This window comes from Monopterus albus, unplaced genomic scaffold (assembly GCF_001952655.1).
Source record: "Monopterus albus unplaced genomic scaffold, M_albus_1.0 scaffold41.1, whole genome shotgun sequence".
In the NCBI taxonomy this organism is placed as follows: Eukaryota; Metazoa; Chordata; class Actinopteri; order Synbranchiformes; family Synbranchidae; genus Monopterus; species Monopterus albus.
In genome coordinates, this window is record NW_018127921.1 from 427774 (window position 1) to 446790 (window position 19017).

A 19017-nucleotide genomic window follows, 5' to 3' on the forward strand; every position below is an offset into this window, starting at 1 on the left:
CAGTACGTCAGATCCTGGATGTCCGCCCCAGGGGCCGGGGTTTCCAATATCTGGTGGATTGGGAGGCTTACTGTCCGGAGGAACGGTCCTAGATTCCCCGTTTGTTTATTCTGGATCCTGCCTTTCTCGACACCTTCTACCGCACTCACCCGGGCAAGCCTGGGGGGCCCCGGTGAGTCCCTCCTTCCGGTGGCCCCCGCCTCCCTCCCTTGGTTGGTGTCTTGGCTGTCTGGTATCCATGCTTGGGGGAAAGGGTTCCTGTCAGGTTTGCTCAGCTGCTCTGCCTCCCTCACCTTTCCTACTGTCTCTTGCCCCATTACTCTTATCACGTTCACCTGTTCCTCACTTCCTTATCACCAGCTGCACTTGATTAGGTCACTCACTATATTACCCGGTTTCACTCCTCAGTCACTTGCCAGTTCTTTCTTGTCACTAGGCCAACCTTACTTCGTGCGTTGTCATTGTTTTTGTATGTATTTATCCCCTAGCCAGCTACTGTTTTGTGTTTCCCCGAAGGACTGTTCCTCCAGACCGTGGCTCCACTCTCTCCCCACCATCACCACCGACCAGCCCAGGAGTGACCCAGCCTACGCAGCTCGGCCCAGCTCTCCATCTCCTCACCTCCTACTGTTGGTCAAACACCCGGCTACTACTCATCTACAGGACTACGTACTATTTCCCTTTGTGTATTGTCACTCCCTTGATCACTGTATATAATAAATCACTGCTTGCACCGAAGTCAGCTACCTGGGTCCACCTCTTTCCTTGTTCGCACACTGACTGGTGCGAACGGTACCTAACACTATCACAGTTTACACACCAGCCTGCCGGTTCAATCTAATAACAATTTTCTTAACATTTTATGTGGAGGTAAAACTGTGTGCGTGTGTTTACAATAGACAGTTTGTGTGATAATTTTCTGATTTGTTGGATTAACCTGGTAATTTGGTTAAAACTGTTCTGGTTCCTTGACCCCTTATGTTTCTATTGTCCTCTCTTTTTAGCAGCATAACACAATTTCCACATCTCACCAAGTAACTTCTTTGTTATAATTATGATAGGGATGATGGTGCAAACTACCTAAAACCTCTCATCCTAGAGGACAAAATGTGTCCATATTGCACAGCTGATGTAGGCAGTGTGTGTGTGCAGTTACTCATGGGGCAGTTGACATTTCATTAAAAGCAAAACAAAACTGTCTAGGGCCTATGTATAAGTAGCAATCAAAAGTCTTTGGCCTGAGGTGAAAAACCTGAATTTCTTACTTTAAATTATTAGTATTAATAATTTATAAGAATGCATTATTAAAATGGTTAAATAAGTGTGCACACGCTGCTCACGTACAATTGAAGTTTTTTATATGTTAATATTTAATCACATTCTCCTGAATGTACTGAGCTAATGTGCCTTCATCAACTGTATGCTTATAAATGGTGCAATGGATTAGTATAATGACACCATATGAATAAGTATTATTAGTTGATATTTGTCATTTTTTTCTTGTAAAATGTTGAAGCAATTGGTGGTTACGGCATCCTACTTTAAGTATTTTCTTGCAGGGCTGCAGGTCAGATGAAGGTATATTGACCAAAGTGTGTGAGAAGACAGCAGTTTTTTTTTTTTTTTTTTTTCTGCTATTTAAGCTGATTTTGGCTCTTAATTTTCTCCTGAACCCAAACAAATTTAGAGGGCTTTGCCTGGTACTTGAGAATGTAATAATAGAAAGATAGCCCGGTCTGTTTTTAATATCACAAGTCCCTTAGTAAAATCTGTCACCTATCCTTCGAGCTTAAGGCTGTTCAGTTTTAGACTGAAGGAGAGGTCTTGATTTTTCTGTTAAAACCAGCAGTTCCAAAATATTCTATCAAGAATTGTATAAAAATTTGGTTCCAAAATAATGTTGTTTTTTTTTTGTTTTTTTTACAGTACAGATTAAAAGTCTGTCTGTAAAACCCTGGACAGTGTGGCACACTATTAATATACTGTGGCCTAAGCCAGACAGTGAGCTTTACTTGGGGAGAGGCAGAGTAAATGCTACATACATTAAATGAGATCTATGATGGTGCTTCTCTGTTAGCTTGTCACAGTCACTTACCTGCTCAAGAATGGACACCCTGATAATCATTTCCCTGCAGTGCAGTGAGATTCAGATGCATGTGGTGTAAATCCACATGGTGGTGCTGCTCCCTCTCAGTTCAGTCAGACTACCTTGAGGCAAGAAAAGTACAGAACAACAGTGTCAAGGCTGCAAATTGCTCTCATTTCAAGTAAGTCCTCAGAGAGCCCAGAGTGAAGCAATTAGAAATGGATTTCGTTTTGGAAAGCCACATTCAGTGCAGACAGTCTCTGGTCCTCAAGGAGAGATTCTCCAGTGTTTTCTAGATGAGTTGACTTTGATATCAGAGGACGGTGCCTTCATAGATGTGTGTGTGAATGCTGCATACAGTATATACAGTATGTTGTGTGTTGCTGATTACGTTATTGTGCTGAAAATGCAAAGCGTTTGAATACATAGTTTAGTCTAACATTGTATATGAACTTATATATATTTTTATAATAATATAAACTGAGTTGTCAGTTTATTAGATACACCTAGCTGCAGTAAAATGAATGCAGCCTAATAGAACAGTCCTGTAATAAATTCTCCTTCATGAAGGTGGTATTTTTTTATCCCACCCAATTTACAGAAATATCAGAGAGGCTTGGCTAAATAACAAACAGCTTTTTGTATAATGCAGTACAACTTCCAAAATGATCACACAGTTTAATTAACACCTCTCTGTCCCAGTCAGAAAAAAGCTGAACATTATCACTTTCATGAAGAAGGATTTATTGTAATACTGTCATTTTAGACAGCATTAGTGTAGCTGTGCCTAATACACTGACAAGCTGGTGTATGTCATAACATGGTGCTAGATAAAATAACTGCATTGAAATTGTGTAAAGGTACTTGGTGACATCAGCATACAGTAAAACTCCTATATAACCATAACACTATTATATATGCCTGTCAGATTGTTTAATTTTAACAGTTTTTAGAAAGCTGATGTAGAAAACCTATGCAGAATTAAAAGGACAAAAAGTAAGCAAAAAATTAAATTAGTATTGGTGTTTAATCACTTTAAGTAAAGAAGAATTCAAAGCCTAAAAGTCAAAGCAACAAAATGCACTAAAGAATCAAAAATAAAAGTGCTTATTATGCCGTAAAGTCCCCTTTGGAGAATTGTCTTATTACTGAATCATAATCTCTGATGCATTAACATGTGAGCAGCTTGTTAGGCTTCCTGACCTCTCACAGCTGACCTGAAGCAACCTTGGATATAGTGGAATAATTAGTATCGCAAAGTCTCTCCTGGTTGACATATCATCATACCATCCACCCCGGTGCAGTACAGCGTGTTTTTGCCAAAGCTTTTGATCCGTCATGTCTGTCTCTTACATGTAAAGGCTTGTATGTATGTATTGTACCGTATGTGGGATTAGCCTACAGGGCCTGACTTGTTCCTGTGTTTCCCTCTGTTATTACAATGTACCATTTCATGAGCCACACACAAACACACACACACACACACACACACAAACACATGGAAATGTGTTCTGAAAACCTCAAAGTGACTGTGTTTGCACAAATACAGCATCTGTGTGTAACTGTATGAGGGGTCCAAAATAAACTGAGGACAGTCATGAGAGTTCATCCTTTCTTCTACTTCTTGTACTTGGTTGCCATGACGGCTACTAGTTACCATAGAGACTAGAGATACGTGCACTTGATAGAAATTAACTGAAATGTGTTTGTGTGTATGTGCATGTACTGCACTATATTCCACTGTATTCCAAATATTCTGAATATATGTGTGTGAGATGTGATGTTCCTGTGCTTCATCACCTTCTTTGTCACCTCTCCAAATGGACAGATTGTCTCACATCCCAACACCAGATGGTTCTTGGCTTCATTGGATGCTGCAGGATTAAAACCTGTATATCATACAGTACAATAGTTCCTACACAATTGTGCATCCACACTCCTATTAGTTTGGTACCTGGTCACATAGTCATGAGGCTTCACACCAAAAAGACGCCTTCTGTGTGTTAATTGCAGCTATCACAGACTTGTTTCATACATGTGTGACATGTTCAAATGGGCAAGGATACAATATGTTCAAACAGTGTCTGAATAAAGAGAATGAGTAATAGCTAGTGTAAGTTTTCATGTGGGTGTTTTTGCCTCAGGACTGCAGTGTACTTCATGTCCCTGCCTGCCGATATTACTGTCCTGCAGCCTTATTTGGCTTTTGAGCTTCCTGTTGCAGCACTCACTGTGCTAGAGAGAGTGTGGGAGGTGTCAGGAGAGAATGTGTGTGACCCACAAGTGCACCCTGAACCTTAGCTAGAGCTCTAGCTGCAGCTTCACAATCAACATCCTCACTTGTTAACAAGGAAGAAGTAATTCCTCTTCAGCTGTTTGCTCAGGTTTTGTGAGTGCTGATGCCAATGGATTGATCTTGTTTTGTATTTCAGTTTATACTGCGTATAGCTTTAGTTGAAGAGAGTAACTGGTTTCCTGTTGTTTGCTCCTAATTTTACGATTTGGTTTAACTCAAATCTATGCTTTGGTGTTTTACCAAAGATGCCTTTCAATAATACATAATATTAACTGCAAAAATGGGTTTTGTAAATACGTTTTGTGCTTTTAATTCCTGCTAAAGTAGTAATTATAGTTTAAAGGTTTTTTTTTTAGAGAGAGAGGACAGTTAGCAGAGTCATGCACTATTTAGCTTTGGTTGTCTCTGCTGCATGATGTAAGTCAACACTTCGCTGGAATGACGTCAGGTTTGGTTGGTGTTATTTCTGTAACATTCATAGTTGCACCCATGTGAATAACCCCTTCAGAAACAGAAGCACCAAACATATCCACATGCATGCACTGTTGTTTTGCACAAAATCAGATTTTTTTCACAAACCGGCTCAGTGACATCATTGCTCTGAAGCACACAGGCCCTAAAGGAACATTGCAAAAGAGTCATTAGGACAATTTCCTGCCAAATGTCTAAACTTGTCTGTAGCTCAGCACAAAAATATGACACCCTAAAGGCTAAAAGCATAGAGTTGCACAGTGGGAGGGTCCATATAGTTTGGATCTAGAACTCCTATTAGTTTTTATAAAGAATACATTTTAGGTGATGTAGTTAGTGCACTTCTAGGGCTTTGCACCTGTAGGGCATTCCTCAACCATCTCTGTTGAGCAATGCCATGGTAACTGTATAGCTTGTAATATAGAAAATATTAAGCAGTTGAAATCAATTTAATTTTGTATTCTGGGTCAGTTTTGAATGAATTAAGCAACTATGATGAAGTGTTTGGTGAATTTGCCACAGCTCTGATCGACTCCTTCATCTATAACAGCAAGTTAGGTTCATGGGTGTCATGTTAGTGTCAGTGGCACTAATGATCTGGCATCTCAGAAATAAGATTTCAGTAGTTAAAACTGATGGTAATTATCCAGGAGACTCCAGTTTTGAGAACACCATTAAAGGAATTATTTGACATTTGTGAAAATGCAGTTACTCACTTTCTTGCCATGAGTTTGATGAGAGAATTGATGCCACTCATGTCTGTCTGATAAAGCTGCCTGTTAGCTTAGCTTAGCATAAAAACTGGTATCAGTCTTCTCATCTAACTCTTGATAGTAAAGTGAATAAGTGCATTTGTCAAAATGTTTAACTACCCATTTCATAACAAAACTTACTGTGGTCATAAATACTTGAGACTCCAGCAGTTCCACCATTTTGTAACAGTATTTTTTGGTGTAAATTCACATTCACAAAATTATGATGAAAATACTGCTACTGAACTCACTTTACTCATGCAGCACACAAACACACACATTTACACTCCTTGCAAGCTAGCACGAGTTTCTCTGTAGGGGCCTGGCGTCTCCATAGTGACGACATGGAGAGGAGGAGAGGGGATGTAAACTGGGTAGGAAGAGAGAAAGTACAGAGGAGAGGGAGAGTGTAGAGAGGGGGGAGGAGAGAGAGAGAGAGAGAGAGAGTGAGTGTTTAGGCAGAGACATGTAGGAGATGTAGTCTGGCTGCCGCAAGCTGAAGAAAGAGGAGGAGTTGGTGAGCGCTGGAAATCTGCAGAGGGTGAGAGAAAGAGACAGAGCTGGTGGTGAGGAGGCGAATAAAACTAGGAAGCTAAAGGGATACAGAGAAGAGAGAGGCAGAAGGTGAAAGAAACACTTGTCTTAGAGAGCAACAAACCAACAGGAAAGAGCAGAGGAAGAGAGTGAGAGAAGAGAAGAACGCAGAAGAGGAGCCAAGAAACTAAAGACACTTCTCAACCAATTATTTGGAATAGGTCCTGTCTTGAGGAGAGGTAAGGTACTCATAGACGGGATGGGGAAAGGGTGATGATAAAGAGGAGAGATAGCTGTAAAACATGAACGATATAAGAGTAGAGAGAGATGATAATTGATTGTTGTTCTTTGCTTGCTGTTTTTTTTTTTAAAGACATCCTTTATCTAGATGCTTCATAAGGTTGATGTGATTACAACATATGGTGGCAAGTCAACACTGCTGACTAGGCTAATTTACTGGATGTGTCATTGTGTGTGGAGGAGTTGGAGGTAAATGTCTTTGTGCGTCTAGTGTGTAGGAGTCACCTGAGAGACGGATCTCAGTGTTGAAGCATCGATTGCGCTTTCATCAAACAAGTTTTTAGCAGACTTGTGTTATTCCACAGGACAGTATTTAATGGGTTTTTTGTCTCTTTTCATGAATCTTTGAGTAAATTTTTGTCAAGTCACCTTCCTTGGTTACTTAAGCATACGCTCCATCTCTGCCAGACACTGGACGAAGTTGTCATATTGGTACGTCACAAGGCGTTTTTCATGGCAAGTCAAATCTCCAGTCAGCTTTCAGCTCAGGGCATACCAGTTGTTTTCTGTAGGCCCAGGCTGAGTCACATGAAGCAGAGAAAAAAGCAAAAAGCTATTACTACTACAGTTAAATCTTCTCAAATCCAATTGCCTCCCTAATTTACATTGTATCTTCATTTGCATGCACTGAGAAAATGGTGAGAGAAGTGAAATCTGGGACAATGGACAAAGAATATACAGTAGCCTGAGAGGAATGTTGTAAGCACTGTTAAATTTTAAAATCATACAAAGAAACAGCAGTGTTTTATTTTACTTTAGCTTTAGCTGATGGTTTGCTGGCTTTGTTTTCAAAATTCATTGGCAACCAAGAGTCAAGCAGCCTAGATGTTGCGTTAATAATGTCTAGCCTGTATGAACTTGTTTTCCAACAATAATGATGGCAAACAAGTCGATGTTTAAAGTGCAAGCCTTAAAAGGAATGTCAGCGAAGACCTTGCGGGAGGGAAAGAATGAGACAGGTCCCAGCAGGACGATGTGAAGAGAAGTATTTGTCTTCTCCCAGCTGCAGAGGAACAGACCAGAGAGAGAAAGACTGAGTAGAAAATCTTGCCAGATGCTGTATACCTCAGACGCTGGTTGATCAATCATAATCCAGCCTCACATTCATCAAATTGTCGTCACAGTTTATTGCAACGGTTTCCTCTTCATTAGTCAGAGGGCAACCAAGAGAAGCCACAGCATGAAGGATCATCCTCTCAGGCATTTTTGGGTGCATATTCAAGACAGGGTATTTCTGCAAAGGGTTAAAATTCTTGCCAGTATTTTCAGAAGTACTCTAGAAATATTCTGGTTTGTTTAGTTCTTGTCTTGTTTTTATGCAACCCCTTGAATGATTCCTAGCGTTAGCACTTCTATTTCACACAGTAGGAGAGTGCCAACATCATATTTTTGTACTGACCTGAATGACAAAACAGGAGCAGTTGGCAAACACCAGTGTATTCTCAGATGGAAAATAAGTTTTTTGTTTTTTTTTTTAGATCAAAATGTAGGTCATCATTGGCAGGTTAAGTAATGTGCCCTAGGTTTAGTCTATCTATGTAAATGTGTGCTGTGTGTATAAACATCTTGAATAATGTCAGACAGCTGGACAAGGCAGCTTGGTTGAGGTTTTAGTAGGTGTTTAGCTGCTTTTGGTTTTAGTTGGTTGGTGCAACACAGCTTGGACCTCAATGTTGGCAGCTCGTAACATTCAGTTACACTAGCGCTGCTGCTAACATGTGGCTTGTATCAGATTTTTTATTTTATTTTGCTGTGTCTGATACAGATAAAGTTGCACCAGCTCTTCATACTGACTGAAGGTATAAAAACGAATTAGTTTTACTTAGAGATTAGTTACACCCATACTTGCCTAGGTGCACGCGTTCAATGATGTTAGCTAACTGAACTAGCTACTGTACCTAATGTTGGCATGCTAATATCTGACCATATAGCATAATAACAATGTAAACTTAAAATTTTATAAAGCATCACAATATTTCTGTACAAAATGTATGTATAAACTTAGACTACATTTTTATCTGTTCATTCAGCATAATTGGATATTTTCCATTTCCTGTAAACTGTATTAAAACGACTAATTCGAAAACTAACTTTTCCTTGTGTATCTGTATATAAATAGAATGAAGTAGTACCTACGCTAACAAAGAAGTGGCTGGTAAGTTTATGTAATTGTTTAAACCTCTAAGATATTTTTTCAGTTGTGTTACAGCTTGTAACTTCCTGTTTACATAATAGTCTTTGATTGGACAACACTACAGATTTTTCCAAATGATCAATTTACACATTACTCCTCTAAAATGTCTTACTTAATTGAATTGGGCTGCTGAAAACAAGTATCTTGCTTCATCAGGAACAACACTGGCATCTCTTCTTATTTTACTGTTTCCTCACCACTCACAGAGAGTCATGAGCATACAAGTACACAGCAGGGTCCCATCTACAGCCGTTGCACAGCAGAGAGTTCAAAGATGCACATATGGCTGCTACAAGCAACCTATCAACCTGATCTTGTTTCTGTAGCCTTTTCCCCCAAATAGTGCTGACTCCATGTTGTATGCTTCACTGACTCCGACACTGAGCAGCTGTTGTATGCGAGTGCTACCTCAGAAAGGTACAGAGCTGTGTTGCTATAACAATCTTAGCTCTGTTATGTCATGTGGACATACATATCATACAAACTGCACAGGTCATATACGTCTTGTTATAGGCCTGACTGACATAAGACTTTGCTTTTGCTAAAAACCTAAATTAGGTATCAGGACTTGTAGTGGAATAAATGTGTAAAATAGTCTTAATGATCAACAAACTGCAAGTTTTATTAATAATTTTATATCTGATGTTGTTCTATAAAAGCCAGAGGTTTAATATTTAACACAAATATAGTTGTGACTTTGAATTTAATGTTCATTGTTGTTTCCATGTAATGAGTTTAAAGTCTTTCTCAACATTTTTAGCATGTTGACAGGTGGATTTTTTACAAAATACCAGCGGTGGATAAACTCTTTGAAGCACTCACACCAAGATAGTTGTGTACACTCAGAAATACACACATCATGGGCATATTCACATAAACACCTTGAGCGTTGGGAGGGCTTGTGCTCCTCTGCAATGTGTAAATCGGTTCTGTCTTGGGCTTTGAAGTATTTATTAACCCAGAGAAATATCCTACATTGTTTCCTCTCTCATCTTATTAGGAATTCAATTCATGGACTCCTCTGTGTGTGGTAAGTGTGTGCATGCCTCCAGAAGACAGACTCTGAGAGGTCTTGTTTCAGCCTTGATCCTGCAGCATTTGGCAGTGTTTGCACACACAGACATGCATACACAGACACAGCCTGTGCATCCAGTCGTACTTACAGTTCTCTTGCTATTAATGGAGACACTGTATAGTGCTTCTGTCTCTATGTAGGTAGGAGTATTAATGGCCCACTCTCATTGGCTGCCTGTTTGCTTAGCAATGCAACAAGCCATCCTGTTGGTCCCTGTTGGACTTCATTTTTAACACATCACCCTTAGCTGCAACTCCCCTCTGCTCACTGGTTGCTAGGCAGCTAGTGGTTTTTAGTTTCCATATATATATATATATACAAAGTGCAATGAAGCTGTGACCTTGACACCACTGTGCTGATATTTATGTGCTTTCTGACAGTTGCGTATTGTGTGTTTGTGTGTGTAATGTGCTGAGAGTCCAGGCAAATCAGTACTAATCATTCCAGCTGTAAAGGGCCACCTCCAAATAACACACACATCAAGTGTGGGATGGAGCAATAAGAAAACGAGGGAGAGAACGATGGCTAGATGTGATTAAGTATTCAGGGTTAGGAAAATATCAATAATCGAGATGAAAAATGACCCAGGCATTGTTGCTGTAAAGGTCTATTCCTTCACACACACTGAGTGCAGGCACATGATCTACATCACATCAATACTGTTTCATAACACACCCTATTGATTGCAAGATGGTTTAGACTTTTGTCTTCTTTTATATCCCCTCTTAGCTGATTTAGTACCGCAAGTTGAACATAATTTGGTTCTTGCACAAGCCATTTAATATGTCTGCAGTAATAATATTACTCAACCAGTATGTTTTCAGGATTATAGAAATAGTCAGGTCATGAGGTCAAATTTCCTGAACAGTACCCCACCCATCTAAGAGATGTTTGACTAGCCACAAGCCAAATTCTGTACATTTTTCTGGATATTTAAAGAAGGGCTTCAGGAGAAGTAACTTCCTAGAAACTCCACTGGTTGCCTGGAAACTGCATCCAGCCAGTAGTCCAGCCTTTATAAAACTAGGAGCCGTTGTCTTTACACTCGACTTTTGTTTGGATCATTGGCTGTATAAATATAGACAAGCAATCACCATTTTCCTCCGCTATGCAAAAGTAAACCCAAAATTTTGCAACCAGATTCTGTGGCATAGCAACCCAACTCAGACTGCCAGTCAAGTCTTCTGAAATGCACCCCTTTTAATATCATCAAATAGCTTATTAAAACAACCTTACCAGGAAAATGACCACTTGTACACAGTCAGTTTGATAGTATCTACAAAAACCACAGAAGTCATCTCTGGATAAATTTGGATAAATCTGGATGAATATAATTTGTAGTTCAAGTTTTTAATGAGGCTCATGTCCCATCCCCTGACATGGAGGCAGGATTTATGATCTATACTGCAGTCAGCCACTATCGACTCACAGTGACTCACTTCTGGGCGCTATCATGCTGTCCATATTTTATAGTTGATAGTTTGAATTAAACAAGGTATAAAGTGTTAGAGAGCTTTAGAGATGCTCCTAGACAGACTTTGTTACCCTTGGATAGAGTCAAGCTAACCAGTTACAGCTGTTTCCAGTCTTTATGCTAAGCTAGGATGATCAGCTGCTGGCTCCAGAGCCACATTTATTGTATATACATATATACTGGTATCAATATTTTGATGTAACATTTGATTTTCTCAAATTTAACAACAAAACTGTTAAATTTGGTAGAGAACACAAAACCTATTGTATTTTATTTATATGTATGAGGACGTGACCTTGGAGTCTTCAGTGATAGCTACAGCTCAGTGCTCAACCTCTAAGATGGCACTGAGACAGATGCAGGTTACTTGCTGATCAATATTATCATTGAATTGGCCTGTAATGAATTCTGACCCAGACAATTTAAGTAACTTTATGCCAGTGGATCTGGAAAAATTGATTCAGGAACCTTCAGAGAATTGGGTGATGTTGGAGCCCAATCACACCTTTAGCAGAGAATGCCTGAGGAGCTGCAGAGGTCTGATATCACTGAGGTCACAAGCTCATAGTCTGCAGGGGAGAGGAGATTGGTAATATTGACTTGAACTGGGAGAGGGTAGATACACACAGCAAAGACTAACAAACAAACATGGGCCAGTAGCATGCAGTTGCCAAGGCTGAACAGAAGGAGCTCTTAACTGCGGAGACTGATCTTTTATCAGGCTGAATCACTAATGCTCTTACACTATTTATTCTCTCTGGCTGTCTTTATCATCTGGATGCAGTGAAAGGTGAGCGGAATGAAATAAGAACAAAGTGGAAAGGAAAGGAGAGATGAGAGCAGATGATGAGAAGTAATTTGAGGTCAGGGGAAGATGGACAGAGTGAGAAGGGGAGTAAGGAAAAGCGATATGAGGGTGATGAAAAGGATAGTTAGGCGAGTCATTATAGACTATGAAAGTGTTTTCACCGTCTTCCTTCTCTATCGTTAAAATGATGTGCAGGCTTGAGCACAGACAGTGACTGGACTGTTGGTTCCCTCACTGGGTTTTATGCTCCAGTGAGCTGACCAGCTTCCAGCCTCCCCTCCAGAAGGAAGCAGAGAAAAGACTTTTTGTCTCCCATGTACTGAATGTGAGAGCGACAAATGTGACCCTCTCCATTTTTCTTCTTCTTTTTAATTTTGCACCCATTTCTTTACAAAAGAACTGCTGTCATCATCCTCCTCTGTTCCTGTTTTCTTGTAATTTTATTGGAAGTTTAAATAAATATTCCCGTCTTGAAAAAAAGTGATTCGTTAAAAAAATCTGATTAGATTTGTGGTGGCCAGTGAAATTATCTCAGTTCTACCTTGAGATGTTTTGCTTTTGCATGTTTATGATTCATTACCCAATTAAGTAATTGAATATTTAAATGACAAAAAACCAGATTGTCATTTGCAGTTTATTGGCTGTAGTAGAGACTGCAGAGAAGAAATGGCTGGGAAAAGGCATGGCTCCGTTAACCGTATGTGTGGCAGCTAATCTGTTAATCAAGCCCGTTCAGTCTCGGCTAACGGGGCTGTTAACAGGATTAGTGCATTGAACGGCGCACACAGAGGACAAAAGCATAGACACTGGAGGCACACAACACCCCACATCACTTGGTACTACGGTAATAAAATCGAGAAGACAGAATGAGTAACTCTCATTGGACGCTATAGCTGCTCATTGACACCACCCAGGCAGAGGGAGGTTCGAAGACAAGTGATATGAAGATTTATCCTACCTTAGCCATCATTTGTTTGCTGTGCTGCACCTGTGCAGGCATAGAAATGCTATCCATGTCTGTTCAGCAATTTCTTCCTTATTTTCAGTTGTCAGTGTGTAAGTGCTGTTCACACTGAACATTTGATGAAGAGCGCAGAGGACTGGACAACAGTGATAGCTGTAGACAGCAGTATGAGCCTAATGTATGATTTTATATGCGATTTATATGAGAAGCAGGCCACGAAGACAGCAACTTCTCCCCTACCCAGTGCAGGAATGCAACTCTAGACATTGAAGATGCCTTAGCAAAATTTCATAATTTAGCAAAAAATGCACGAGTCCCTGCCTAGAGGGAAACCAGCATGGGAATTATAATTCTCAACAAAATACAACCACCACCTCGAACCAACCAATAACTGGTGATCAATGAGAGATTCTTTGACTTTTATTCAGTGGTGTGAGAGCTCAACATTATGATGCTTTTGAGTAGACAGCTTAAACTAATGATTAGTTGTAAGTGAAACATTTTATTTGCTGGTGATTTGTCACATTTTGCATTATTTTCTGCTGCTATACTGTAACTCTGTAAATCTATATTAAAATGATAAAGTTTTACACATTGTCTCTCTTTGAGTTGACTTGTGTCAACTATAAATGAGAGTTAGAAACTATACAAAGGGAGGTTCAAGGTTCAAAGCTGCACATGATATTAACTACATATACTAAAAAACAATTAGTCATGTCAAACTTCCTGAGCTGGCACAGGACGTACATCCTCTGCTGGTCCTGATGTTGGACGTCCACTTCAGGTCCCGGGAGATAGTGGAGCCCAGGAACTTGTAGGACTTTACTGCTGATACAGTGCTGCCAAGTATGGTGGGGGGGGGGGCTCTTCCTGAAGTCCACTGTCATCTCCACTGTTTTGAGTGTGTTCAGCTCCAGGTTGTTGTGACTACACCATAGAAGCACACATCTCTGGGGGGGCACCTGTGCTTATTGTCCGGGTGCTGGATGTGGTTTTCCCCAGCCTCAGCTGCTGCTCCCTGTCTGTCAGAAAGCTAGTAACCCACTGACAGGTGGGGGCAGGCACAGTGAGCTGGTGAGCTTTCAAATATACCACCATAGTGTGAGAGGTTTCTAAGTCCAGGGGTTAATGAACCATGGCCTTCAATTAATGAATTACCAAGATTACATCATTATAGCTCTTTGCATTGATTTGAATAGAGTTTACCTCAAATTAATGCATCATTGGCATGATAGCAGTTTATGGAGACAGAGGACAGGAGTGTTTGCTGCGCTAGCTCAACACTTCTACCCAGTATGTTCAACTGATATTAAATACTTTAAATGCTAATGGGGCAGTGGTACAGTGAAGCATCACAGAGAGCGAGCGTGTTTTAACAGTAGTGGTTAGATTGCATTCTAATTCTCATCCATTCAAGGATAACAGCCACGTGTATATGGATTTTGGCATACAAGTGTGTGTAGGTGACTGCCGCTGCAGCTCTGTGTTGCCATGGTGACAGATGAACTCAACGCTGAGGTTGAGGCTTCAGCTGTTGTTGAATTGTATGCTGTTGCATAAGGCAAAATGTAACACACAGAAATATGCACTGTGCAAGGCATGCGTGTGTGTGTATGTTTCTATGTGTGGACACTACTGACCCTCAGGAGACGGACTAGAGACTTTTCTACATACTGCAATAAAAGTCCATCATTCAGGTTGTGTTGTGTAGTGTGGAGTTCAGTTATCCAATCTGTTTGTTTCTTATACAACCCCAAATCAGAAAAGGTTGGGGCAGTATGTAAAACTGAAAATAGTGATTTGTAAATCATCTGTCCTGTATTACATTGAAAACAATACAGCAGCACATTATTTGATGTGATACCTCATCAACTTTATTCTTTGGTAAAAATAAACACTTCAGTTTTGATGCCTGCAACACATTCCAAAATACATGCAACTCTCTATTTTCAGATTTAATTTTGATTTTACATACATCCCAACTTTTTCTGATTTGGTGTTGTGTAATGGGTCTCATACACTAACCAGCCACTCTGTTAGGTACGTTTGTACAATTGCATGCAATTTCATGCAACACTTCCACCTTAATATTTGTGTTTATGAAGCTCAAAAAATTTCAGTTTTTGGTGAAATTGTCATAAATGTTCAATTCTATGTTTATTATTGAGGTCACAGTTAAAGGTGGTGTTGTACTGGACTACGTTATATTTAGAGGTGCCTCTATATTTTTGTCCTCCCCAGCTACATACAATGAGAGGAGCAGAATATTAGGAACACCTCTGAATATAACGTAGTCCAGTACAACACCGCCTGTGATAATCTGAGTCCAGTCACTGTATTCATATATAACAAGTTGCTGTAGTGAAGTACTGGTAAGAAGGTGCTAGCCTTTTCCTGTCTTATAAAATAGAAAATAGATTTAGACATTCACCAAGCCAATGTGTTTTTTGTCTGTTTAGGTTATGCACACATACAGTGAACCAAAGTATGTGCAACCTACGCAGTTGCTCTTGTTGCTGCTTTGTATTTTCACGTTTCTCTAGCAGATGTAGGCCAGTAATTGGTGTGGTGGATGATGAAGTATGTGTCCATGTATGTTTGAGCTGCACTGACTCAAAGCTGGGAGTATCATTAGACTCACAGCAAGGCCTCACATTGAGGCTAATTACCACCTTTTGCACAGAAGACACCCACAAACACACAACCTCGCACTCTCACATACCTTTACTGGAAGACCTCAAGAGGCAGCCCCATAAAACTAGGCAGCTGTTTGTTGTATACTGTAGTATGCATGCCCTGCAGTAGGCAGCCACGCTCCAGCTTGTCTCTTTTAGAAAACCCAGTGACTGGCACAGTCAGTGGACACCTGGTGACAGAGAAAGAATAAATATTTTTATAGTAGACCAAATGTGTATGTGTGCTCTCGTCTCTGTTTCAGCCTGTGTAATTAATGCCTGGGGGAAAATCAACAGACTATTACAAATTTGCTACAATTTCATATTGTTGAATTGGCTACCAATGAAAAACCTCTCAAGAACACTGTTGGAACTTTTATTAATGCCAGAGTTGTTGACATGTAGACATGTACATTACTTGCTGATAGTTAAATGAGAGGATCAGGACCCTTCTCATAATTGCACCTACAGTGTTTTAACTTTCATGTCTTATATCTGTCTTCACTCAGGTATTGAAGATCAATCTTATCGGACACAGAAAACGGATCTTGGCCTCATTGGGGGATCGGCTACACGAAGATACCCCACAAAAGCCTCCACGGGCCATCTCACTAAGGGTGAGTGAGTCTCAGTGAGCAGACACTGTGTTGTATGAACCATGCTAATTCTCAGTGATATCTAAACCAACATGAATGCACTTTTTAATGAATTCAGTAGACTGAGAAAACACTAGTCCCTCCCCGGAGGTCTGTTTGATTTTCTGAGAGAAATGCAGCCTCCCCCTGCTGCTGTTACCACCCAACTGATTACCCAACATTCTCAGGCAGGAACAAAATGGCTGACCCACTGCAGTTTCCCCTCCGCTGGCTTGTCCTCTAGACCCATCACAACAAACTGTCTTTTCTTCTCCCTGCTTCCTCATTGATCCTGCTCATTTCTGTAAACAAACTGTCTCAACTTGTCCATCTGAGAATCGGAGTTGTGTACAGTAGTAACCCTTAAAATAAGACATATTTGTGACACTATACTAAAATAAAATGCATGCAATTGCATGTGGTATTTACAGTGCACTTTCATTTTTTATGATTGTTTTTATTAGTTCTATTTTGATTAATTTTTGAGTCAACCTACTGTCTCATTACAGCAAATATAAAACATAAAAGCAACAAAGCTTCACATTTGAGATGCAAGCAAATGTTTGACATTCCTGTGAATAAGGGATTCTTTTGGTTGACCAGCCAATTAAATGACAAGTGGTCCCAGCACTAATTTCATGAAATTCTTCAAAAGACGAGTCACTGGTGATTGCAGAACAGCCTGGTTATACTGTGTGCCTCAGGGCAGGGTGTGTTTAAGTGGCCTTTCCTTCTGATGAGCAGAAGGCTGTGCTTGCTACATAATACAGTGCAAACAGTGGCAGACAGCTGAGTGCATCAGGACAAAATGTTTGAATGTGGCTAGAGATGAGAACTGACATACAGGACCCTTCAGCCTCTACAGCCCAGGAAAGAAAACTATCAGAAAAGCCTGTTCTCACATGTAATCAACTGAGACTGAAAAGCCTCTCAGGAGAAATAACTGACCTTCTAATGTGTAAGACTGCTACACCATCAAAACATCTAAAAGTCTTAATTGTTTGGGGAATTTTAGACTCTACTCAACCTGAAAAAACTCTTAATTGAACACCGCTCTAAGGATCTAGCCAGTGTTTTCACTCAATGTGACTTAGCAGAGAGGGCAAGGCTTCAGTGTTATAGACACTATGGACCTGCTGATACATTCTGGTTATTGATCTTTGTCCTCAACTTACTGTACTTACAGAAATTACATAGCACATTATGAAATGATGAATGAAGCCTCTCTTGTTTCCTCCCATCCCTCCAATCTCCTCACCCAACCATCCACTCTACCCCAGGAGCCTGGTGGGAACCACACTCCTCCCCAACTCAGCCCATCTGTGGGCCAGGCAGCGTACACGACAGGGATCCCAGGTGGATCTCTGGACGTGCAGCACCTCATCATGCAGGCGGATGCCCGGCGCAGGCAGCGCAGCAACGACAACTACTTCGATGACGTGCCGCGATCCAAGCTGGAGCGACAGATGGCTCAAGTCAGCATGGTGAGGAAGGGAGGAGAGGATAGAGGGATGAATGGAGGCAGGCAGGGGGGATGGACAATATGAATGGCCATTCAGTCAGACTCTTGACATAACCAACAATAAATTAACCTTTCTAACAGTTATTCTGTGCATTCAGAGCGTAATAAATGCATATTCCTCTGTGCCATAGAGCTCCATTACTGTCCAAAAGCTATTAAACGGGCAGTGAACATGGGCCTTGGAGTACCGTGTGTATTAATCCACCACTGAAAATAGTCTTCAGCAAAGGCTCTTGATTCCTATTTGAGTAATATTCACAAAAGTTACAGTGACCTGCTGTTTTATGAACCCTGTAAAGCTTCTTAATTTTTTGAGCCATTTATTGTACAGTATGCAGGCAGTCATTAGGAATATTTCAGAGCTGTATCCCGTCAGTTTACATCTGAAGCAATAAAACACCAATTCGCTTCCAGGCAGTGTCACATTTCTAATCAGGGCAGTGGAATATATTTTAATCATAAATGAAGAATCTCAGTAATTAAATGCTGGTTTCTAGCAGGCACACGGTGTAAGCAAAAACTGTTTTATCTGTCTGTTTGGTTGCTGAAAATCCTTCGTTAATAATCTGCAGCAGGCAGACCATCTGACACCAGCAGCGATCTTAGCTATTTACAGCCCATCTAAACTGGCTTCAGAAAGTATTCAGACCTCTTCACTTTTTTCACACAATTTTCAACAGAGCTACATTAAATTAAGTCCACACAACAGAATTGAAGGTGCAAAGGTGCTGGGGTCTGAATACTTTCTGAAGCTTCTAAATTTAGCAGGAAATTTCTGCCTGAAATACTATAACATGATAAATATGCAAACCACTATTCAATGCAAGGTATTTTGGCAAGCTTACAAATCCAGTCAGGCATAATCTAACTTTAAGAAATGGATGTCGATCTCCAACACAGGGTGTTCATTGTAGAAAAGCAGCCTTTTCCACTTCTTTATCAAAAGATGGGTTATTTTATAGTTTTGCATAAACAAGACATACTTTTCCAAATAAGCAGCTCATCTTTCCAGCCAGTTTTATTATCATCCAAATGCAAAATTAGAACTTTGACTTCTAATCAACAGCAGCACAAATGACTCAGACACACACTGACACTACCCATCTGAGACAGCAGCTGTGTTTTGATACTGTATGATTAAGGTCTTTTTGTGTCTCTGTGTGAATTACAGAGCTTATCAGTGCAGACTAAAATACACTGAGGGTAAGCCTGCTGAATCTGGGAGTGTGTG

The 19017-nt window shown here is 40.3% G+C and overlaps 1 protein-coding gene across 1 annotated transcript in view; it reads left to right on the plus strand.

Annotated features, from left to right (window-relative positions):
• The window catches only part of LOC109959896 (ankyrin repeat and sterile alpha motif domain-containing protein 1B-like), a 60872-nt gene that overhangs the window by 20883 nt on the left and 20972 nt on the right, over positions 1-19017 (plus strand). The window contains exons 4-5 of the mRNA XM_020599632.1: positions 16139-16246; positions 17545-17748. Of these exons, the coding sequence (XP_020455288.1) occupies positions 16139-16246; positions 17545-17748 (312 nt within the window). The remainder of the gene's footprint in view (positions 1-16138; positions 16247-17544; positions 17749-19017) is intronic.